This window comes from Chaetodon trifascialis, chromosome 21, assembly GCF_039877785.1.
Source record: "Chaetodon trifascialis isolate fChaTrf1 chromosome 21, fChaTrf1.hap1, whole genome shotgun sequence".
Lineage (NCBI taxonomy): Eukaryota > Metazoa > Chordata > Actinopteri > Chaetodontiformes > Chaetodontidae > Chaetodon > Chaetodon trifascialis.
This window is the reverse complement of record NC_092076.1, coordinates 20767596-20788603: the sequence shown is the minus strand read 5'-3', so window position 1 is coordinate 20788603 and position 21008 is coordinate 20767596. Positions and strand designations below refer to the sequence as shown.

Here is a 21008-nt window from a genome sequence, read left to right as displayed (position 1 = left end):
GGCAACAGTGTTACCACTTGTACCACTGTGCCACCCTACCATGTGAACAGGAAGAGCCTCTGAAGACCCATCTAACTGAAACGGAGTCAGTTAAACAAAGATGAGTGGGTCAAGTTTTTTAAGCACCAGGCAGCTGAGCCTCTACAGGGGTGAGTATTCTGATAGCAAGGAGAATTTCAATTAGACTTTCAGAACAAATAATAGATTAACATGGTAGATATATAATTTTAACAGGTTTCATACAAAATGAAAAATGTGCTTTCGTTAATGTGTATGCTCCTAACACTGGACAGAATCATTTTTTAAATCAAAACCGAACTTGGTGCTATCAAAATTTGCACATTACCCCATATTGATGGGTGGGGACCCCCTGCCGTCAGTTGGAGCACTGTCAAATGTTCTTAAGGAGATACAAATTTCCCTTGCATTATTTGATATGTGGTGTGTTGTTAATACTGACAGACATGAATACTTTTATTATTCCAATGCTAACAATTCATACTTTATTGATTATCTGCTTTTCTCACAGTCCTTGGTTGGTAATATAATTAACAGCACAATTCATAACATTATTATATCAGACCATGCTTCCTTGTCAGTCCTCTTCACTTCTACTGTATTTAACAATAAAAATAAATAATGGAGATTTAATAATTCTCTACTGAAAAAAAGATTTTGTGTTTATGGTAGGGGTACATCAGCACTGATCTTAAATCAGTGTAGTCAGTGCAGACTGTACGGCAAGCCTTTAAGGTAAGTTGTAGGACTGCACTATAAGTTATTCAACAGCTTGTGATTGTACTACATGCCTTTTCCAGTAGCAGTTTACATCCATCTCTGTCCAGAGTCATTATATTGATATGAATGATTCCAGTGAATCCTTTCCTTCATCTTTTTCTTCATCACATGGTGCAAGAACAATCCCCTGAAGCTCAATATGACCTGAACCAGTGAGGTTGTGGTGGGCTACAATGCTTCAAATGTGGATATTGCAGCAAAGAAGCTACAAATTGTAAAAGGTGGATGCTTCACACACACAGGGGTGGAGCTTGTGGACAGGCAAGCCAGGCAGTTGCTTGGAGCCCCCGGCAACTAGGGGGGCCCGGCCACTTATTTACAACGATTATTGATAGGCCTTGGCTTTCAGGGACCTCTGTTGGTCCCTGGGTCACACTTTGAGAACCACTAATCTATTGTTTCAGTATTCATCTCAAATGTCCCAGAAATTGTGCATTTATGTGTGCAAAAACCACATTTTTGCGGCGTGCACAGGTGGGGTGGGGGCCCCAGGGATTTCTTGCTTGCAGACCCAAGAAACCCTAGCAACCAGGCCTGGACTGACTCATTGGGAGGACTGGGACAATTCCCGGTGGGCCGGTCTGATGTTTGGGCCGCGAGGGCCGGTGTTCACTTTTTTTTTTTTTTTTTTTTGGTCTGTGTTCAGTCATGATATTGAGTTCATCGTGTATTCAGCTACCGCTGTCCCTGGGCTGCCTCCACCTCCACTGGCAGCGCTTTTTTCTTTGTTTTTTTTTTGCAGACGTACCCTGACGTAACACGTCCATGCACTCAGTCAGTGGTGTTTGAAAGATGGGAAATAGAAAGAGCAAGGGTGGCACGGAGAAAGCAAGAATTAAAAAGAGGAAAGCTCTGGAAACAGACGCAGCCAAATGTGCCAAATTTGGCAACTTTTTCACTAAAATGAGCTCACGGTTGGAAACAACAAATGAGGATGATGAAACGGGTACGGCAAGATGTTGAACTTTGCCTGCAAACCACCGTTCAAGTTAATTAATTATCATGTCAGTGAATTGTGTAGCGTTGTGGCATATAACATAACGTTATTTAAATTATAGTATGATGAGACGCCACATAACTGGGAAACTTTGTCTTGTAGCCCCTAAGAGTCAGTGGCAAGATCCAGCGCCAAGCACCAGCCATGAGCCCACAAGTCCAGAGTGGGCAGGTAGGATTGCTTGTTGAGTGAATATTATTACAATTGACAGAATGAAGAGTATAGTGTAGACCTGCTCTATATAAAAAGTGCCCTGAGATGCTAGATGATTCAGCGCTACATTAATGAAAGTGACCTGAATTGATCAGAAGGCTTTGTAAAAAGGGGAAATTTGTGCTGAGAATTATGACCATTTTTAAAACGTGATTTAGTGTCGGAAGCAGAGCCAGGAGTCAGGAGTGATGGGGGGGATTGCTCCTGTCAGTATGGAAGGAACAGGTGAGCTGTATGACAGAGTGTGTGAACAAGCAAGCATTAGTTCCAATATAACCACTTTCTGTGCCCAAATGATAGTAGTGACCCTTTATATTTTTTATCATTAAAAAAAAGATAAGTAAGTACACAAAGCCCACAATTGAAAAGGAATAGGATGAAAGTAATATGAGATAAGCCTGCATATTTTGCTATTGAAAATATCTTAATTGGTTAAGTCAAAATGTGTTTTCCATATCAAACGTGCTAAAGCCTTACAGATTATTATTTTTTATTGTGATACAAGTGCAGGCGAGTCTAGGGAAACTGGAGGAAGTGTGAAAGGGAGAGTCTACTCAGGGACTGATTACAGAGGCAGCAGCTCAGCAGCAGAACCCTGAACCACAAGTTAGGAATGAGACAGATGAAGACGAGTCTGCTGATAGTTTTGATTACTTTGCTCGCCCTCAGTCACAGGATATACATACATTTTTTTCTTATCATCCTCATCAAACCCCTAATATTGCTATACCAAAAGTTTTCAATAGCAAAGATGGAACCAACCGCAAGTGGCTGACTTGCTGTGAAAAAAATCAGTCTATTCTGTTTGTCTGGCATTTGCACCTGTGGTTAGTGATGGCCCTTTCATAAAGGGAGGCATGAAAGACTGGAAATACATTCACCAAAGGATAGTGGAACACAAAAAAAGTAAGACACACAGAGATAGTGCAGATGTTTACTTTCTGAATGTACAAAAGGCAGATGTGAAAAGCCTGTTGACTGGTAACCAAATGTCATTGCGTGCTGAGCAAGTGAAACAGAAACGTCAGGTGATGGAGTGCATAGTGGATGTTATTAAAGTTATTGGCAAATGTGGCCTTAGCTACAGGGGAGATAAAAAGAGGAGGCAGGTTACAGCCTAGAAAACATTGCTGTTAATCATGGCAACGTCTTAGAGTTGGTTCTACTTTTGAGTGGATATGACATTTGCCTAGGGCAGCATGTTAACACTTGCATAGAAAACAGCAAGAAGCAGCATGAAAGTGGTGCAAAAGGCAGAGGGACTATAGTTATACTGCTGTCAAAAGACACATTCAATAAAGTTGTGGATGTCATCAGCCAACTGATAAAGGCGAATATAGCCAAAGAAGTAAGACAAGCTAGCATGTTTTCAGTCCAAATTGACACCACACAAGATATCGGCAGCAAAGACCAGTGCTCCATCATCCTAAGATATGTAACTGATGTCATTCATGAAAGATTGATTGCTATGGTGGACTGTGAGTCATCTACAGGGCAGCATTTTGCAGAGCTCCTGAAAAAGGTTCTACTGGAACTTAATATTGATATTGGCACATGTGTGGGCAACTCCACAGATGGTGCAGCCAATATGCAGGGACAGTATCGGGGGTTTTCTACACTCCTCTCTGAGCAGTCCCCCAGTCAGATTCATATATGGTGTTATGCACATCTTTTGAATCTTGTACTGGCAGACACAACAGGCAGTGTTGTGGAAAGCGCATCCCTCTTTTCGCAGCTTAATGATATAGCAGTTTTCCTAAGAGAGTCATACAAGCGCATGCAGAGGTGGGAAGAGATAAGTCAGGACAAGCATCACAGACGACTGTGCCCAATAGGGCCAACCAGGTGGTGGGCTAAGGATCAGGCACTAATGCCACATTTCCACTAGCGCGGTTCGACTCGACTCGACTCGACTCTACCCGGTTGTTTTGTGTTTCCATTAGGGATAGTACCTGGTACCCAATACTATTTTTAGTACCTGCTCTGGCGAGGTTCCAAGTGAGTAGAAGCGATACTATATGTGTGACGTCAACAGCCTGTCGGCCACTGATTGGCCGGAGAGTGTCGTCACTGGTCTGCAACGTCCAACACCGGAAAAACAATCCTGCCCCCTCCATTGTAACGCCGGGCAACAGCAACCGCTGACTTTATTCTTTATTCTCACTCGAGGGAAATGGCTGCTTGTAAAATATCACCGTGGTCCGTCGACGAGGTCCAGACTTTTCTGGGTTTCTTCTCTTGCTTTGTGTGTGACAAAAAGCCACAAACCAGGCAGCAAATACAACATCGCCTCGATTTCCTCCATTGTTTGTCGGCTCTGTTTGTGTCGCGTACAAATTGACGTCATGGCAGTTTTGCGCAGCCGTGGTATGACGACCCCGCCTATGTTGAGGAGGTACTATGAAGTACTCAATTGTAATGGAAGTTCAACCAAACCAAGTAGAGTAGAACCGAGTCGAGTAGAGCTGGAACTGTGTAATGGAAATGCGACATAGGTAAAGTGTTTGGGTGTTTTGGGAATCATTAGGGAGCCTTGTTTTTTGAAGTGCTAATGACTTTACACACCATTGTAGATGACAGAACACAACAGCCAACTGTGAGAGCCAAGGCAAAGGGATTCATAGCAGGCCTTTTGAGGTATGAGACAGTGCTCACTGCTCAAATTTTCCTTCGCATTTTTGAGCCAACATCCCCCCTTTCAAAATACTTCCAGACAAGGGGAATGGATATCCTCACAGCTCAACATCTGGTTGAGGGGACAGAGGACGGTCTCAGGGAGTGTGCTAGGGACTTTGAAGGAGTTAAGTGTGCAGCTGATGAGTTTGTGAAGTGGGCTAATGGAAAGTTGCAAGAGGAGGAAGAGTCTGAGCTGGTAGTGCAGACTGCCCTTCCTGAGAGAAGGTTCAGAAAAAAGAAAAGAATGCCAGGAGAGCTTGCAGAAGATGAACAGCTCGCATCAGCTGATGCTGACTTCAAGGTCAAAGTTCACAATGTCATTGTGGACACAGTGACAGACAGTATCCGTAGAAGGTTTTCTGCCAATGCAAAACTTTGCTCAGATTTTGCCTGTCTAGACCCTTGAAACTTTGCTCATGTGAGGGAAAACAGACTCCCTAGCTCAGCTCTGGAAGAAATAAGGAAATGTCTGCTTAAGTTTGACAATAGAGCTACAGTTGGAACATTATGTAGTGAACTCTACAGCCTTGAATGTCGGTGGGACAGACTAAAGATATCCCCTCTGGAGGGTTACACTGTCACGACAGCTAGTGGAATGCCACAAGAAGCGAGGAGGAAATTCATAAAAAACAGACTCAGGAGCACTTTGACCCAGAAGAAACTTGAGGCATTCATGCTCATGTGCACTGAGAAAGAAATTCTCATGTCTTTGGACAACGATACTGTAATAAACAAAGTCGCAGAGACCAGTGCACTGCTCAGGTGTTTATTAATGTTTTAGGGCTGGCCATGGTTCTTTGAAACTACTCTTATGCAGAGGAAAAAAAGATAATGGCATCCTTAGAAAGTTATGTTTATACTGTGAATAACAAACTTACAGAGAACAAAGTGCAATAATTATTTTATTCTTTATTCATAAGGATTAGATATCTGTGAACACTAATTTGCTTGATATTTGATATTGCAGAAAAGGATGATGTAAAAAATAATGTTGGAGATTTGCCCTTTAACTCATGTTCTCATATTTGTGAAATCTAAGTTTCTTTATTTTATTTTTTACATTTAATATTTTTATTTATTGTTTTATTTCATTTTTGAAGTTTGGATATCTGTGAACACTTATTTGAACAGAAAACAGAAAACGATGTGTTGTAAAGAATAATGTTGAGGTTGTGCACAAATATATACTGTCATATTGTGTATTATATTGTATATTGTGAAGCAACCCATACTTGCACTGAATAGGAAATATTTTAGAAAAACACACTGAATTACAAAGCTTTGCAGAACAGTGCGCTGTTGTAGACTTAACATGTAAGGTTATAATTACATAATTTTAATAATAATAACACATCTTCAACCTGGCAACACAGAAGATCTATACAGTTACGATAGTTTCGAGGTGAACACCAGAGATTAGTGTAATCAATTCAGTATCAGGGGCTGCACGGTGGCGCAGCAGGTAGTGCGCGTGCCTCACAGCAAGAAGGTTGCCAGTTCGATCCCCGGGTCAGGCGGGGCCTTTCTGTGTGAAGTTTGCATGTTCTTCCCGTGCATGTGTGGGTTCTCTCCGGGTACTCCGGCTTCCTCCCACAGACCAAAAACATGCTCATTAGGTTAATTGATGACTCTAAATTGTCCGTAGGTGTGAGTGTGAGTGTGAATGTTTGTCTGTCTTTGCATGTGGCCCTGCAATCGGCTGGCGACCGGTTCAGGGTGTACCCCACCTCTCGCCCATTGTAGCTGGGATAGGCTCCAGCCCCCCGCAACCCCGAAAGGGATAGGCGGTATAGATAATGGATGGATGGAATTCATGTGAAATATGATCACAGTCTCCCCTTCTGTTGCTGAGTCACGCTGTTGAATAATGGACAGAAAAGTGTTTTTGCAGAACATTACAATGTCATGTTTGTGCCAATGGAACGAGGTCAGAGTGACATTGATGGTTGCTCCTTGCAGAAGCAGTACAGTCTCAGCAATGTATATGATGCCGTGTTTTGCTACCTCTGCCATCAACTTCCAAACTAAATTACAATGGGAAGGGGACAAGAGTATACTCATAAGTACAAGACAATGTGATGCAGCACTTAAAAATAGTACAAAATTATCAAATTGAGTTAAATACAAGATTTTGCAAGTGAAGATAAAACACAGGGCCTACATTACACTGTGTACACTGAAGAAAATTGATCAAGCACTATCCAAATTGTGTTTGGCATGGTTGTGAAATAGAGGGCACGCTGATGCATTGTTGCAATACTGTCCTCTTGGTAAGCTGTTTTGGTTTGCTGTCAACTTGCATAATAGGTGTGAAAATGGCCAGTGTGCAACCAAAAAATATATAGTGTGTCTGTATATATTGTGTCTGGCCTTTTTATAAAGAGGATCATTGTAATGAACTGGAAGCAATGTAAACTGTACTGTTTCAGTACGGAGAAGTGGCATATGGACTTCATGGACTTGCTGTCAATGGAACAGGCTGGAAGACGATGATGAAGCCCATCATCATCTTCCAGGCTGTTCCATGATGGACTTGATGGAACCTGGAACTCTATTGGATCTTGTGCTGAGAAAGCTTAAACAAATTCTATATTACTGAATCTCTGTTTTCTACTCTGTACCCCCCTATGCATTTTATAGGGGGTCCCAAACTTTTCTTTATTTGGAGTTGGGGTTGTATATGTATGCATGTATATATGTATGTATGTATGTTTATTGCATATTTTGTTTACTGCCTGATCATTCTTTGTATATATTGAATATTTTTGCACTACTCACTTAATGATCAGTCTTTTGTTTCTTTGTCCTCATTGAGCTGTTTGTCTCTTTGTCTATGTAAGTGCATTGAGTTTAATGTTTCCAATGACTGGAGTCAAATTCCTTGTATGTCCACACAAACTTGGCCAATAAAGCCAATTCCTTAAGACTTGGGGCCAGAGGTGGTTGGGGTTAAAGTTAAAGATGAAGATAGAAGGAGATACATTTCTTTTACATTCAAGCAATACTATGTTTTTATTTCCATGGGCCCAAAGCAAAAGTTTTGGCAACCTGTATGGTCAGCAATGCTGAGCAATAACCCCTTTGGCAAGTATCACAGCTCTGGCAGATTCTTGGCCTGTCTTTGTCTGATATCAGACAGAATTCGTTACACTCTGTTCTGTTGTTTTTCTTTCTTTCAATAACTATATTCTCCCATCTCTGTGGCTTCATGACTACAATGGCTACACCAAACAAAAATCACAAAACTATCTCCAAAATTTAACAATAACATCAAGAAAATAAAAAGGTTCACACCAACATTAAAAAATGTAAACCAAGAAAATACTAGTCTACTGACCATTCACATAAGGTCTATTCATACAAATATGTGTCCCATTATCCTTCTTGTGTTGCTGTATTTATCTTTTAATGTTCTTTTTTTAAAATACCTGAAACAATGCAAAGAATACAAACTGAATTGCTTATGATAACCTTTCAAACAGGGGTTAGGGGTGGCTAACAAAATCATTTCACTTGCTTACCTCCAAGCTCCACTTGTTGCTGCCGCTTGCTAACCCCCATTGCTCAACCACTCACCCTTCTAGGTCCCACCCCACCAAAAACCAAAGGTTTTTACTCCAGTTACACCACATACTAAGTAGACAGCAAACAATCTATTTGCAGTGGCAGCATATATAATTTGTATTTAACCAAAATCTTAAGAACATATTTACTCTGAAAACATATACTCATATATAGCAAAACAAATATGAAAAAAAAAAAAGGTAGATAACACCAGTTGTAAGGATATTTTGTGGCAGATTATATTACCCTGGCCCAACAAATACAACTCAAAAGGCAAGGCCCGTCTTGCATGCCTCCATCCATTTATACAGATGGAGCGGCCTCGAAATTCCCCTCCAGGCCAGAGGCCATCCAGCTCCCAGCCGGCTGCCAGCCAGCTACCAGTCCCCCCCTCCTCTTGGGGGTGTGCCCAGAATCCACTATAAACACGCCTCTTCATTCAATTGCAGGGTGTCACCAGGAGATGGCGTGTCCCTCACAGGAACACATCTCAAGGGCAAAGATTTTTACTCCACTACAGTAACACTAAAAATATTTCTCGCACAAAGTCTTAAAAAAGTCTTAAATGTGTGTTTCCATCAGCCTGTTTTAATGCATATTTTCGATTTGCAAACAGAAAATTCCCAAGTTTTTCTCTTACAATATACTGTATGAATGTTTTTGTGATTGTTGCGATCAAAAAAAAAAACAAACTCATGTAAAAAAGTTGTATATAATCACTTCCTATATGACAATAACCATACTTCACATTACAGAAACAGTCGAAAAGATTCAGTTCCCATCTTAAAAAAAAACCAAACAGTTTTAACTTGAGAATGAGAAGCATCAGCTCAAAATTACGAAATCATGTGGCGGAGATTTGGCACAGTTGGTAGAGCGTCCGCCCCATGTATGAAGCTTTCTGCAGCGGCTACGGGTTCGATTCCGTCATTCAGCCTTTTGCTGCATATTATCTTCTTTGAAAAAAAAAAAAGTTACAAAATCATTCCTGAGTCATAAAAGTGATGTAGCTTTACAAAACAGCCTGTGACTCCAAGAATAAACAGGCTCCATCTGTTTACATAGAGTTTGCTTTTGATAATTATCAACAAAAATGATGACCTAATTTTACTTTACATGCGCTGGAACAGAGACAGAGCTGCAGGAGCAGAGCGCGTCATCTGGAGATTCCAGGGCTCGCCTATGTTTTCCGCAACAGGCGTGCGGCTCTCGGCAAAAATAGACCAGGAAGCGGCCAGTAGACAGTCATATTAGTATTGGTTGAATATGCGCTAATTTTTGCGATCGCAAGATTTCCTGGTCGGACTGATAATATACATTTTGATGCATGAGGGAGGTGGGAAAGTTGGCTTATCCATAAATGTAATTAAGAGTAATGGAAACATTTAGTGAAGTCTATAAAGTAGCCAGCGACACAATATTAATATCTGTGGCACAAATTGATTTTTAATTACTGGAGGTACGCGCTCCCCTCAGCCCTCCACCTATTTTACTGGCCATAGCTAGTCTGTGGGACAGTGGGGGCTGGGAGCCTGTTTGGCTGGCGACCATCCATTGAGTTAGAACAAAGGATACACTGTAATGCAAATAATGACTTTTCAGCCAACAACGCGGCCGGCTCGACACTACACATGCCTGACAGAGTGACAGACAGGAGAACATCATGACACCCGTGGTGATGATGCGCGATGTGTCAGTGAAACTACAGGTTTACTCAGCTCTGAAATGTGCCGGGAGTTAATCGCTTCAAATGCACAAATGCAGTGAAGTTCACAAACCACCAACAGTTTATGGAATAGGATGGACTGTCTATCAGTGGCCATTAGAGCAGCTCTCTAATAATTAAAATAGATGTCACACTGTGCGGAAGAGCTTAATAAGTTAACAAGAGATTTGGCCACGACAGCTGAAACAATGAAACAACTGGATTTATACTTTATCCAAAATCGGGGTGCAATATTGCATGCCACGGATTAGATAGATACAGAAATCATCATCTGAGAAATACTCATGATACTGATTTCACTGTTTCTTAGCCGTTTTCATGTGTGTGTGTTAACTGATTGGCCAATAAAAACAAGTAGATTCGCCCATCTACATCGGCCCATTGGCCCTTTATGCCCCACAACATTGTTTTTTTTCATGGGTCTGATTGGCCCATTAGGAATATTCATGATTGAATGTAGGTGTCCGGCGGGGGATGAGGCTCGCTGGCTGCGGAGGGAGAGTTGATGTTGTAGTAAGAACCCGTCTGCCTGGTCTAACATGATGAAGTCATGTTGAACATTTCCGTTTCCCAAAAAAACATTTATTTGAGGTGCAGCGGCGCAATATTAATATCAAACACGCGTGCACAACGCCTGACGTAAAAAATGCATTCTTGGTGTGCTTCTGAGCACTATGTTTACCCGCGACTATAACTTTTTTTAATAGTTACTGTTTATATTCATCGCGTGAACAGTCTGAAAAAAGAGACATAGACACAGAGAGGAGGACACAGACAGTCACACAGACAGAGTGATGAAAAAGATCAGTGATAATTAACTACAGTATAATAAGCCTATGATGTTGAACATCGCAGTGCGCAGTGCGAGCCGTCTGCGGCGCTCCGCAGCCGCCTGTGAAGGCGAACGAAATCTGGAACCTTTCAGCTCAATGACATGACTTGTTTTAACGAATTTCGTTAGATTAAAATATGTAGAACTGTAAAATATCACTTCCATGAGGCTGTTCAGTCAGACATTAACAGATCACAGGCTGAAATTGGCATTTCATCCTCCCGTCCCTCCCTCTTCAGCGCACTGTAAATGATTTCTGTCCAGTAATATACAGTACACACACATACAGGACTCTGCGTATTGCTGGTCACCGCATCAAATAGCGACCCGCAAATCTAAAATGCGCTACAAACAGGAAACCCACCAACTGAAAAGCAGAGTGGCTCCGCGAATCAGGCAGAGTATTAAACATTTAACTGTTTAGCAGTTCAGAATGCTCGAAAAACGCAACGTACAACTTCTGTTATTCACGATTAATTTTCTGGGCACAAATCACTCGGCACGCGGAGATGCGCTGGGAGCCTCTCCAAAGGTGGAGAGAGATGTGGAGGAAAAGGCAGGATGGGCAGATGAGCAGATCCAAGAAGTTTGTGAATGAGCACTACAATAATGTGGATGATTAAGCATAATTATATTTAAAAAACTGCACAGGGTGCTCTACTAGACAAGCAACTTTTCTTACAGCAGTGGAGGCTATGTGCAGATCTAATGAACAACTCAGCAAAGCTGACACGGTAATAATGACTGCTCCTCCTGGTGGACTGATCGAGCGAGTGCAGGTAGTTCCCGCAAATGGAGCTTAGGGGCGTTACGAGTTGGCCCTGCGCCGATGACGTCATCGCGGGGGATCTCATTACAGTCACGAACCCGCCTACTGCAGAGCAGGGACCGGTCACGGACCCGCCAGGGCCCCAGCATGAAATTGGGGGAATTTCGAGGCCGCTCCATCTGTAGGTCTAGTCGCAGATTTTTGTTGATGATTAGGTCGGGGGACTGTGAGGGCCATGGCAAAAGCTTCATCTTGGGCTTCTTGAGGTAGTCCATTGTGGATTTTGTGGTGTGTTTAGAAGCATTAACCTGTTGTAGAAGCCATGCTTTATTTATCTTCAGCTTTTTTTTTTTTTTTTTTTTTTTTTAACAGACAATGTGATATTTGCGAGGTGTTCATCATGCTACTGGCTGCAACACAAGCCCAAAGCACAATTGATCCTCCCCCGTGCTTTAACAGTTGGAGAGGTGTTCTTATCATGGAAATCTGCATCTTTTTTTTCTGCGAACATACCTTTGCACATTGTTGCCAAAAAACTCTATTTTGACTTCATCAGTCCACAAGACTTGTTTCCAAATGCATCAGGCTTGTTTAGATGTTCCTTTGCAAACTTTTGATGCTGAATTTTGTGGTGAGGATGCAAAGAAGGTTTTCTTCTAATGTCTCTTCCATGAAGCTCATACATGTCCCTGCACAGTCTTCCTGAAGGTCTTTTGCAGTCAAGCAGGGGTCTTGATTCGCCTTTCTAGCAATCCTACAGGCAGTTATCTCAGAATCTTGGTGTCTTGGAGTGAGAGAGTATAAATACAGTCATTGGTAGAGCATGCTTGAGTGCAGTAAAACTTGGCAGATTTGGCCATGCTGGCTTACTGTACATCGATGTTCCCTCTGTGTGATACACTAAATTTCGTGTGGCATATTTTATAATAATTATGACTTGGACTGATGTTAAATCCATGTAATTTTGGTGAGATTTTGGGCTTTTTGGCAGGCACGTCATCCCTCTCAAGTTCCTCCTCCATCTTCTTCTGCTTCATCTTCCTTCTTCTTCGTCTTCCTACTTCTTCTTCTTCGTCTTTTTTTCTTGAACGAGAAGGCTTCATTGCCTCATTTGCGTCGCCACATATTACGCAGAGCGGGCTTGGTGTGTGAGAATCACCTGAAGCGATAAACCTGTGTTTTAAGTAGGACAGCTGATATTGTCTCTTAAATGCAGCTTTCTTTTTCTTGGAAGTTGTAGGCTCTTCTTCTGTCTCATCATTTGGCCTTTTCCTCTTTCCAAAGAAGTTTTCCAAAGATGATTGTTTTCTTACTCATTTTTGCCAGCTTGTGGGCTTACTTTTTTTACTAGCATATCACGTAAACAAGATGAGCGGTTTGACATGTGTACAGACGCACAGGTGGATGCACCTGATTTTCAAAATAAAGGTTCTTTCAGACTCTGATGACCAATAAAATATTTCTTGTTCAGTCTCTCTGTGCGGCCCAGTACCAAATGGCCCATAGACCAGTACCGGTCCGCGGTCCACTGGCTGGGGACTGCTGAATTACAGCATTTAGGTCACCTCCTTGGTGTCTCCACAGACAATGCTGGCCTCATTCAAAAATGCTGCTTCTTAAAATACAGATAACATTCACAACTTACATAAGATCAAAATGACACGATGGTGTTGTTTTTGCAGTTACATTTGACATAGTGATAGCAACAGGAGACAGTAGTTACCTTTAGACACTGTTAGTGCTGGAGACCATTGTGACCGTAGAATGTCCAAACAGATACTCCCATTGCTGTTTATATTTGGGTGATAAATCTTTGTTGTAAATGCTACCTGCAAAAAAAAAAAAAAGAAGAAAAAATTCAATTCAAATTTTATTCACCTAAATCTGTATCAGCAGAAAAGATGCACTCCCCCACTGACTGTACAAGTGAGGTTATTTCAAACAGCAATCTTAATCTAAATAAAGTGTACTGTTTATGTCTTTTTCACTTTTTCTCTGGCGCTATCACTGTTGAACGAAGAGGAAACTTGGGTGCAGAATTGCTGTGAACACAAACTACAGCGGTGGTAGTAGTAGTCATTTATTTTCAGTATCATGCACCAAAAGATGCTCACTTCATATGAATTACAAGACACTACAAACATAATAAAACAAGAGCAATAACATAATGACAGTTAAAGCAATGTCAGTGTCAAACAATGTCATACCAAATATGAACACAATCTTGATCCTTAGACATTACAGCTATAAAACATAACTTAGGCACATCTGAGACACAGTCTCTGCCTTCAACACATCAAACATAAAGCGCTCTCCTATGCTGTTGGTAAGCATGTAACACAAACTGCGCTACTTAAAACACTTTGTCTGTAAACAGATACTGAAGTCTATATTCATGAGACATAGAAAACAAATCAGGACATTCTGCATTTGATGCCAGCAACACATTTCCAGAAAGTTGGGACAGGGTCATGTTTACCAGTGGAATGTTTACACGCCCTACATAGTTTATACATAGAATAGCAGAGGAAAATTATAAAGCTGAATGCTTGAACTGTCAACCAATTATGACATTTATTAATTTATCAATTAAACTACCCCTGCATGACCTAAACATTTTCATTTATTTTACCAAAATACCCACACATTTCAGTAATAGCAAGAGCCTTAAGTTCAGGGTTCATATGCATCCGCTCATTTATACTCCAGTGCACAGGGGTATTGTTGATTGATTGATCAGGACTTATAAGTTGGACAGATCTTCAGTTCTCTGTTCCCCATCTTGGCTGTCTACACATGAGGCGTTTTCTTACTTTACTGTACTCTGTGATGTGAAACTGAGGGTCATCCAACAGAGTCAAACCCAACAGTTCAATCAATCTTTTGGTGTGAGATTGCGAGTTGTTGAGTTACAGGAACCTTTATATACTTTGGGGGGGGGGGGGGGGGGGGGGGGCACCATGGTCGGCGCATGAAATATAATCAAGTATGACTTTATGCCATTGTGCTTTGGATGGGGCCTTGTCTGTAATCCAATTCAGAAGTATGCACTGTCTTGTACTGAATGTTAGCAATTTATAAAGATTCATTTTATATTTATCAGTAATGAGGCTATTCGATATCCCAAGCAACATATATATAGTGTTAATTTCAAAATTGACAGATAAGATCTTATTGATCTCCTGCCCCACAATGAACCAGAACCTCTGTATTTTCCAACAGGACCATAGGCAATGAGTGAGACTAGCTATCTCTGTTTTGCACTTAAGACAAATAGGTGAGAACTCAGCATCAAACCTGTGGCGTTTTGAAGGAGATATATGAGCTCTGTGTAGAATTTTAAGTTTGGAATAGCTTTAACTATTACAAACACTCAAAGCTCTCACACTCTTCCATGCATCATGGCATTGGTCATTTGTAATCTTTACATCAAGTTCTTTTTTCCCAGGTTTGTTTCAGGTGAAGGGTGCTTATATTACCATAGTCTCTGAGAACATTGGGGAACACACTTGAAGATTTGGGAGCTTCTGAACAGAAAGCTAATTTCTTTATGCAAGAGTAACTTTGATTAAGGAGTAGTGTAGTATCTCTCTTGACATAGTCCCTTATCTGCAAATACCAAAAGAAATCTTGTTTCTGAATTTTGTATTTTTCTGTTAGTTGAGTGAAAGACATCAAAGTGGATCCATCAAATAAATCACACAGATTAGAGATGCCCTCTGCATGATTTGATAAGAGGGAGTCTAACGATGAGCGGAGTGCTGAAATTTTTTTGAGCTTCTTCGAGGATGGTTTTTTAACATAGTCTTTCTCTGCAAGTTTAAGTTTAGATTCTAGAATCTGCCTTTGTTCAGCTTGCCTACGTCTTTTGCTGGACGTGTAAGATATGATAAGACCCCTTGAAAAGGCTTTGGATGTTTCACATAGCAGTGATGGATCATCTGTTGAGGGTGAGTTAATAGACATAAATGATTCAAATTCTTCATTGAAGTAAGATATAAACATATGATCCTTCAGAATCAAAGGGTTGAACCTCCAGTGTCTCCTCTGAGTAAGTGGGTTCTTAAGGTCAAACTGGACAAATACAGCAGCATGGTCTGATACAATTATATTACCTACGGAGCTATTAATAATTGATTGCAATAATATTTTAGGGGTAAAAAATAGTCTATTCTCGTATAGCATTTATGGACTTTTGAAAAATATGAATACTCCTTATCTGTAGGGTGCTGAGCCCTCCATACATCTATAAAATCCAAATCCTCACAAAGAGCATTGATAACCTTTGCCTGTGGAGAAAGAGACTGTTTGTTTAAGGGGAATTTGTCCACAATAGGGCTTAAATGGCAATTAAAATCCCCTCCAAGAAAAGAATTTCTAACATTAAGATCAGATAATTTAGAGAATGCAGTTGTTAGAAAATTACTTGGATGACCTGGTGGGTAATAGATATTCATAACAGCAATCTCCTCTCCATATAAAACCCCTTTCACAATTAGATAACGTCCACCAGTATCTTTAATACAATTTACAAGTTGAAATGGTAGGCCTTTCTTAGATAAAATATCCACGTCTCTGCTCCTTGATATAAATGAGGAGAAAAACACCTGTCCAAACCCTAATTGTTATAATTTCAGATGCTCTTTATCATTTAAGTGAGTCTCCTGTAATAGCACAATTTGAACCCTTTCTCTTTTGAGGTAAGTCAAAACCTTTTTCGTTTAATCGGAGTGTGGACACCATTAACATTCCAGGTACATAGATTCAGCATCTGCACAGACATCAAGATCGAAATAAAATATTTCCTGAGCACTTAATCTGTAAAATGACACATCATAAAATGACACATCATACAAATGAAAAGTGAGCCGATCAACAATTCCCAAACAACAACACAGATAACAGAACACTCTACACTTAAGGTGGAGTCTGCCTATCACTGGCATCAAAGTAAAGCACAGTCCCTCTCCTAATTAGAGGAGAACTGAGGAGTGCAAAGGCCCTCTAACGGCTATAGAAAACCAGGCCAAATGCTCAAGAAGTCGAGAGGTGACGCCATAGATATGAACAATTACATAAACTTGAATTAGTAAAAACACTTTGGAAAGCACAACTTTAAGGCAAGTAGTTTACATAGCGTCATTAACTGTGGTATGTCTCTCATAAAAAAGAGAAATTACAAAGAACCTAATGCACAAGCCCAAACCTCGGGTCAGTCTGACATTCACACGTTACCAACAGCAGTTTCATCCAATGAATCGATAAATTCCTCCACTTCAGTCGGGTCCTGAAAAGTCTTGGTGGAGCCGTAATAGGTAACTCTGAGTGACACTGGGTAGAGCTGGCTATACTCGGCACCGATGGACTTCAGGCGTTTCTTCACGTCATCAAATTGTTGTGCTTGTGAAGAACAGCCGCTGAGAAATCCTGGAAAATCATCACTGTGGTCTTCCCATGACTCAGAGTAAGATTCCTTTTCCCCATTTCCCTCAATGCATTCATCACACGTTGTTTATCCAGAAAGTTATGAAATCTCACCAGGACAGGTCGTGGTTTCGCGGAGGAGGGAGGCTTGGGGGCCAAGGAGCAATGCGCCCTCTCCACCTTTATTCGACCCGTCTTCGTTTCGATGTTTAGGGCTTTCGGCACACAGTGTTTTTCCAACACTGAGATCCTATTCTCCACATCAGAAATCCGCTTTTCATGGCTGCCAAGTTCTTCTCGTTGCATTTGCAGTAACTGCAACAGCGGTCCGAGCTTTTCATCAGTGACTTTAGAGATATTAGCCGTGATCTCAGAGACCGCTTCACGCAGTGCTGGTTCATGTGCACTAGCGTCAGCGCTAGCTCCGGCGTTGATTAGGCGGAAGGAAGACACTAGAGAGTGGTTTTTGTGTACAGAAGAAAACGGTTCAGTGAGTAGTGAACAAACTATAATAAAAGAAAAGAAAAACCCTGAAAAGGTCTGTGTTGATCTGTAAATGGCAGGGTGTGGAGGGAAAGTTAGTGGGGAAAGTATGGATGAAGAATATACTGATTGGAACGAAGTGAAATCACGGTACAAAGGGAAAGGGAAGAGAAATCTGAGTCAAGACAGTGGCTCAGAGTATGGAAGTGAAAATGAGAGTGGTAAAGAGGAAAATGGATGAGGATAGAATGAAGGTTTTGATAAAGTTTAAAGAAGGTCAAGATATCAAAACTGTCCTGAATACTGACCTGTAGCTTTGTCACGCTACCTACAAGGCAACACTGGAGGAACTGAGAAAGCAAAAATCTTAAGTGATGGAAGTCTTGTTATCTTGTGCAAGAATAAGGGGCAGCGAGAAAGAGCTCTCCAGCTTCAAAAAGTTTGTAAAAAGGAAATCAGTGCCTATTAAAATGTTTGAGAGCAGAACAGGTGTTAAAGGGGTGATATATGGAATCCCAATTGAAGAAGATCTGGAAAAGTTAAAGGAAAACATCAAAGGAGGAACAGTGAAGAATGCAAGAAGACTGAAAACATGGAGACTGGGAGAAAAGGTTGATAGTATGTCAGTCCTGCTGGAGTTTAATGAAAGGAAACTTCCAGATTCAGTGTTGATTGGTTTCATGAGGTACAGTGTCAGAGAATATGTTCCTCCACCCCTGAGATGCTACAAATGTCAGAAATATGGATATATTGCAGCCTATTGCAAAGGCAAACAGGTATATGGAAGGTGTGGAGGAGAACATGAATTTGGAAAATGTGAACCTGGAGCTAAGTTAAAGTGTTCAAACTGTGGAGGAGATCATAATGTGGTCTATAGGGAGTGTGAGGCAAGGAAAAAGCTAAAGAAATTCAGCAAACAAAATATGTGGAAAAAATTTCATATACTGAGGCTGTCAGGAGTGTCCACGGAAATCAGGAAACTACGATGGTGCCAAGACAGGAGGACAAAGGAAAATGCTACAAGGTGAAGGAAGATACATTGATTGTCAGTACACAAAACTTCCTGTATTTTATGGCTGAAGTGATTAACTGTATGTTCCAAGCTATGCATAGATCGGAGAAAACGGCAATAGTTGTGAAAAGTGCAAATCGTTACCTAGATATAAAAGGGATAACATGGGAACAGGTGTATGAAGAACTGAAAAACAAGGAATGGTGGAGTAAAGATGAGGTGGCACAGTCGCAAGCCTGATTATAATAATATTACTTCTGCTTCAGTGGAATGCCAGAAGCTTGATAGCTAACGGGCAAGAATTAAAAAGATTTATTCATGAACAAAGAAACAAGCCAGATATTATTTGTGTTCGGGAAACATGGTTAAAACCTCATTTAAGTTTTGTGATCAGTGGTTATATATGTGAACGTAATGACACAGTAAATGGTTCTGGGGGAGGATGTGCAACATTCATTGAACAAGGAATACTGCATAGAATCCCAGGGAGTGGGAGTAGCTTGGAATATATAGTAGTGCAAATTTGGGGTAAAAATCACAGTATGATTTTTATAATCCATGTAAATGAATTGAAATAAATGAAACAGAATTAATAGGAGGTCAAAATGAAAAACAAGTCATATGGTGTGGAGACTTCAATGCCCATAGCACATTATGGGGAGGAGATAAAACAGACCACAATAGGTTGGTAATAGAGGAGATAATGGATAATAAAAATTTGGTATGTTTGAATGATGGTTCTCCAACAAGAATAAGTCATAGATCAAAGTCTAATTCAGTATTAGATCTAACTCTGGTTTCACAAGAGTTTGTAAGCATGGCAATATGGCAGGTAAACAAAGACACAAAAGGTAGTGACCACTATCCTATAACATGCAAGGTAGGTAGAGGAGAGAAAAGTGTGACAGTTAGTTCAATAGAAAGGTGGATATTCAAAACAGGCGATTGGGAAAAATTCAAGTATCTTAGTAAAGAAGGTATGAAGCAACTGAAATTAAATTAAGATATTGAAAAGTGAATAGGGACATCACAGAGGTTACAAATGAGGTGGCAAAGCAAACTATTGTTGAGAAATGTGGAAGAAAAAATAAAAGGCTAGTACCTTGGTGGACAGAAGAGTGTGGTAGGTCATCAAGAATCAAAACAAAGCATTTAATGAATTCAAAAAAAGCAATGAATTTTGATAAGTTTGTGGAATACAAAAGGGAACAAGCTATGGTAAGGAGAATAATCAGAGAAGCAAAAGAATTATTGGAAGAAATACTGTGAAAGTCTTGGCAAAAGCACTCCCATCAATGAGATATGGGGAGAAATTAAAAAGATGAGTGGAGTAAGGAAAGAGTGGAATTATCGAGTTCTGGAGCATGAAGGGGCATTAGCAATAAGAGAGGAGGAAAAGGCAAGTGTGATTATGCTGTCCTCACAACACGTGCCTGTGTGCTGCTAGACAGCTAGCGAACCATTTAAGAAAACTCCGTACACAAGGCTTTCTTTTCTTGCTTTTATGGAGCTGTCTTGTAGTCAACATGCCAATCATACATGATGTCAAATGTTGACAAATGTTGACAAATGTTGACAAATGGTAACTGTAACATACAGAAAAATGCAATTACTATCTATAATATATGTGGTATGCTAACACAAACACGTAGCTAACACACGTCAGTAACATCGGTATCCGCTAACGGAAACACAACTGACTTTACAAACTTCCTCAAAATACTAATTCATAACATTTATGGCCTCTATATAAGTGCTTCGTACACATAATACTTACAAAGACGAAAATTTCCCAAGGCTCAAACGCTCTGGAGTCAACACAGCGTGTTATGAGTGTTTTACGATCTTGATTTCTGCCGTACTGCTAGCCAGTCTCTCTTGAGAGAAAAAACACCAAAGATTGTCTATTCATGAGATGAGCACCCACTCTGCATTAACCAAAACGATCCTTTACGAAGAGGTGTCTCACTCTGATAACTTTTTAACCATAGCCTTTTAACAGTTTTTAACCATGAAATCAACTTATTTATTTATACATTAGGAACTTATTTATAACCTTTCAACTGACTTATGAAATTCTAAATGTCTTTGATCCAAAGGCATGACACTCCCTGCTTGATATAATCACATTATATCACTACAAACACCAAAATAATGCACAAAACATTTGTATTGTTATATGGCATTCAACACTACTAAGTCTCTGAAAGTAAAACTATAATCTCTGAGATAGGTCTGAGGAATACCTTTGCAGTCCCTTCTCTTACAATCCGCACCTCCACTTTGCGGACCTTTTTGTCACTGCTGGGCAGTGTTTTAATGACCAGTCCCGGTCGGGTTAAATGTCCATGAGCACCCCTTCTCTTGGAGGTACTTTCCTACTGCTTTGTTATCTGTAACTAAATTCAGTTCCTTACAAGCTCCTACAAAATTGGTTCCCCTGTCTGAGTGCAAGAGCTTTGCTGGGCCACGAATAGAGAAAAACCTTCTCAATGCATTTATAAAACTATCTGT

General features: G+C 40.6%; 1 protein-coding gene across 1 annotated transcript in view; it reads right to left on the bottom strand.

Moving 5' to 3' along the window:
* The window catches only part of ube2d1b (ubiquitin-conjugating enzyme E2D 1b), a 44718-nt gene that overhangs the window by 5012 nt on the left and 18698 nt on the right, over positions 1-21008 (bottom strand). Inside the window, exon 5 of the mRNA XM_070991166.1 lies at positions 13299-13404. Coding sequence (XP_070847267.1) covers positions 13299-13404 — 106 coding nt within the window. The remainder of the gene's footprint in view (positions 1-13298; positions 13405-21008) is intronic.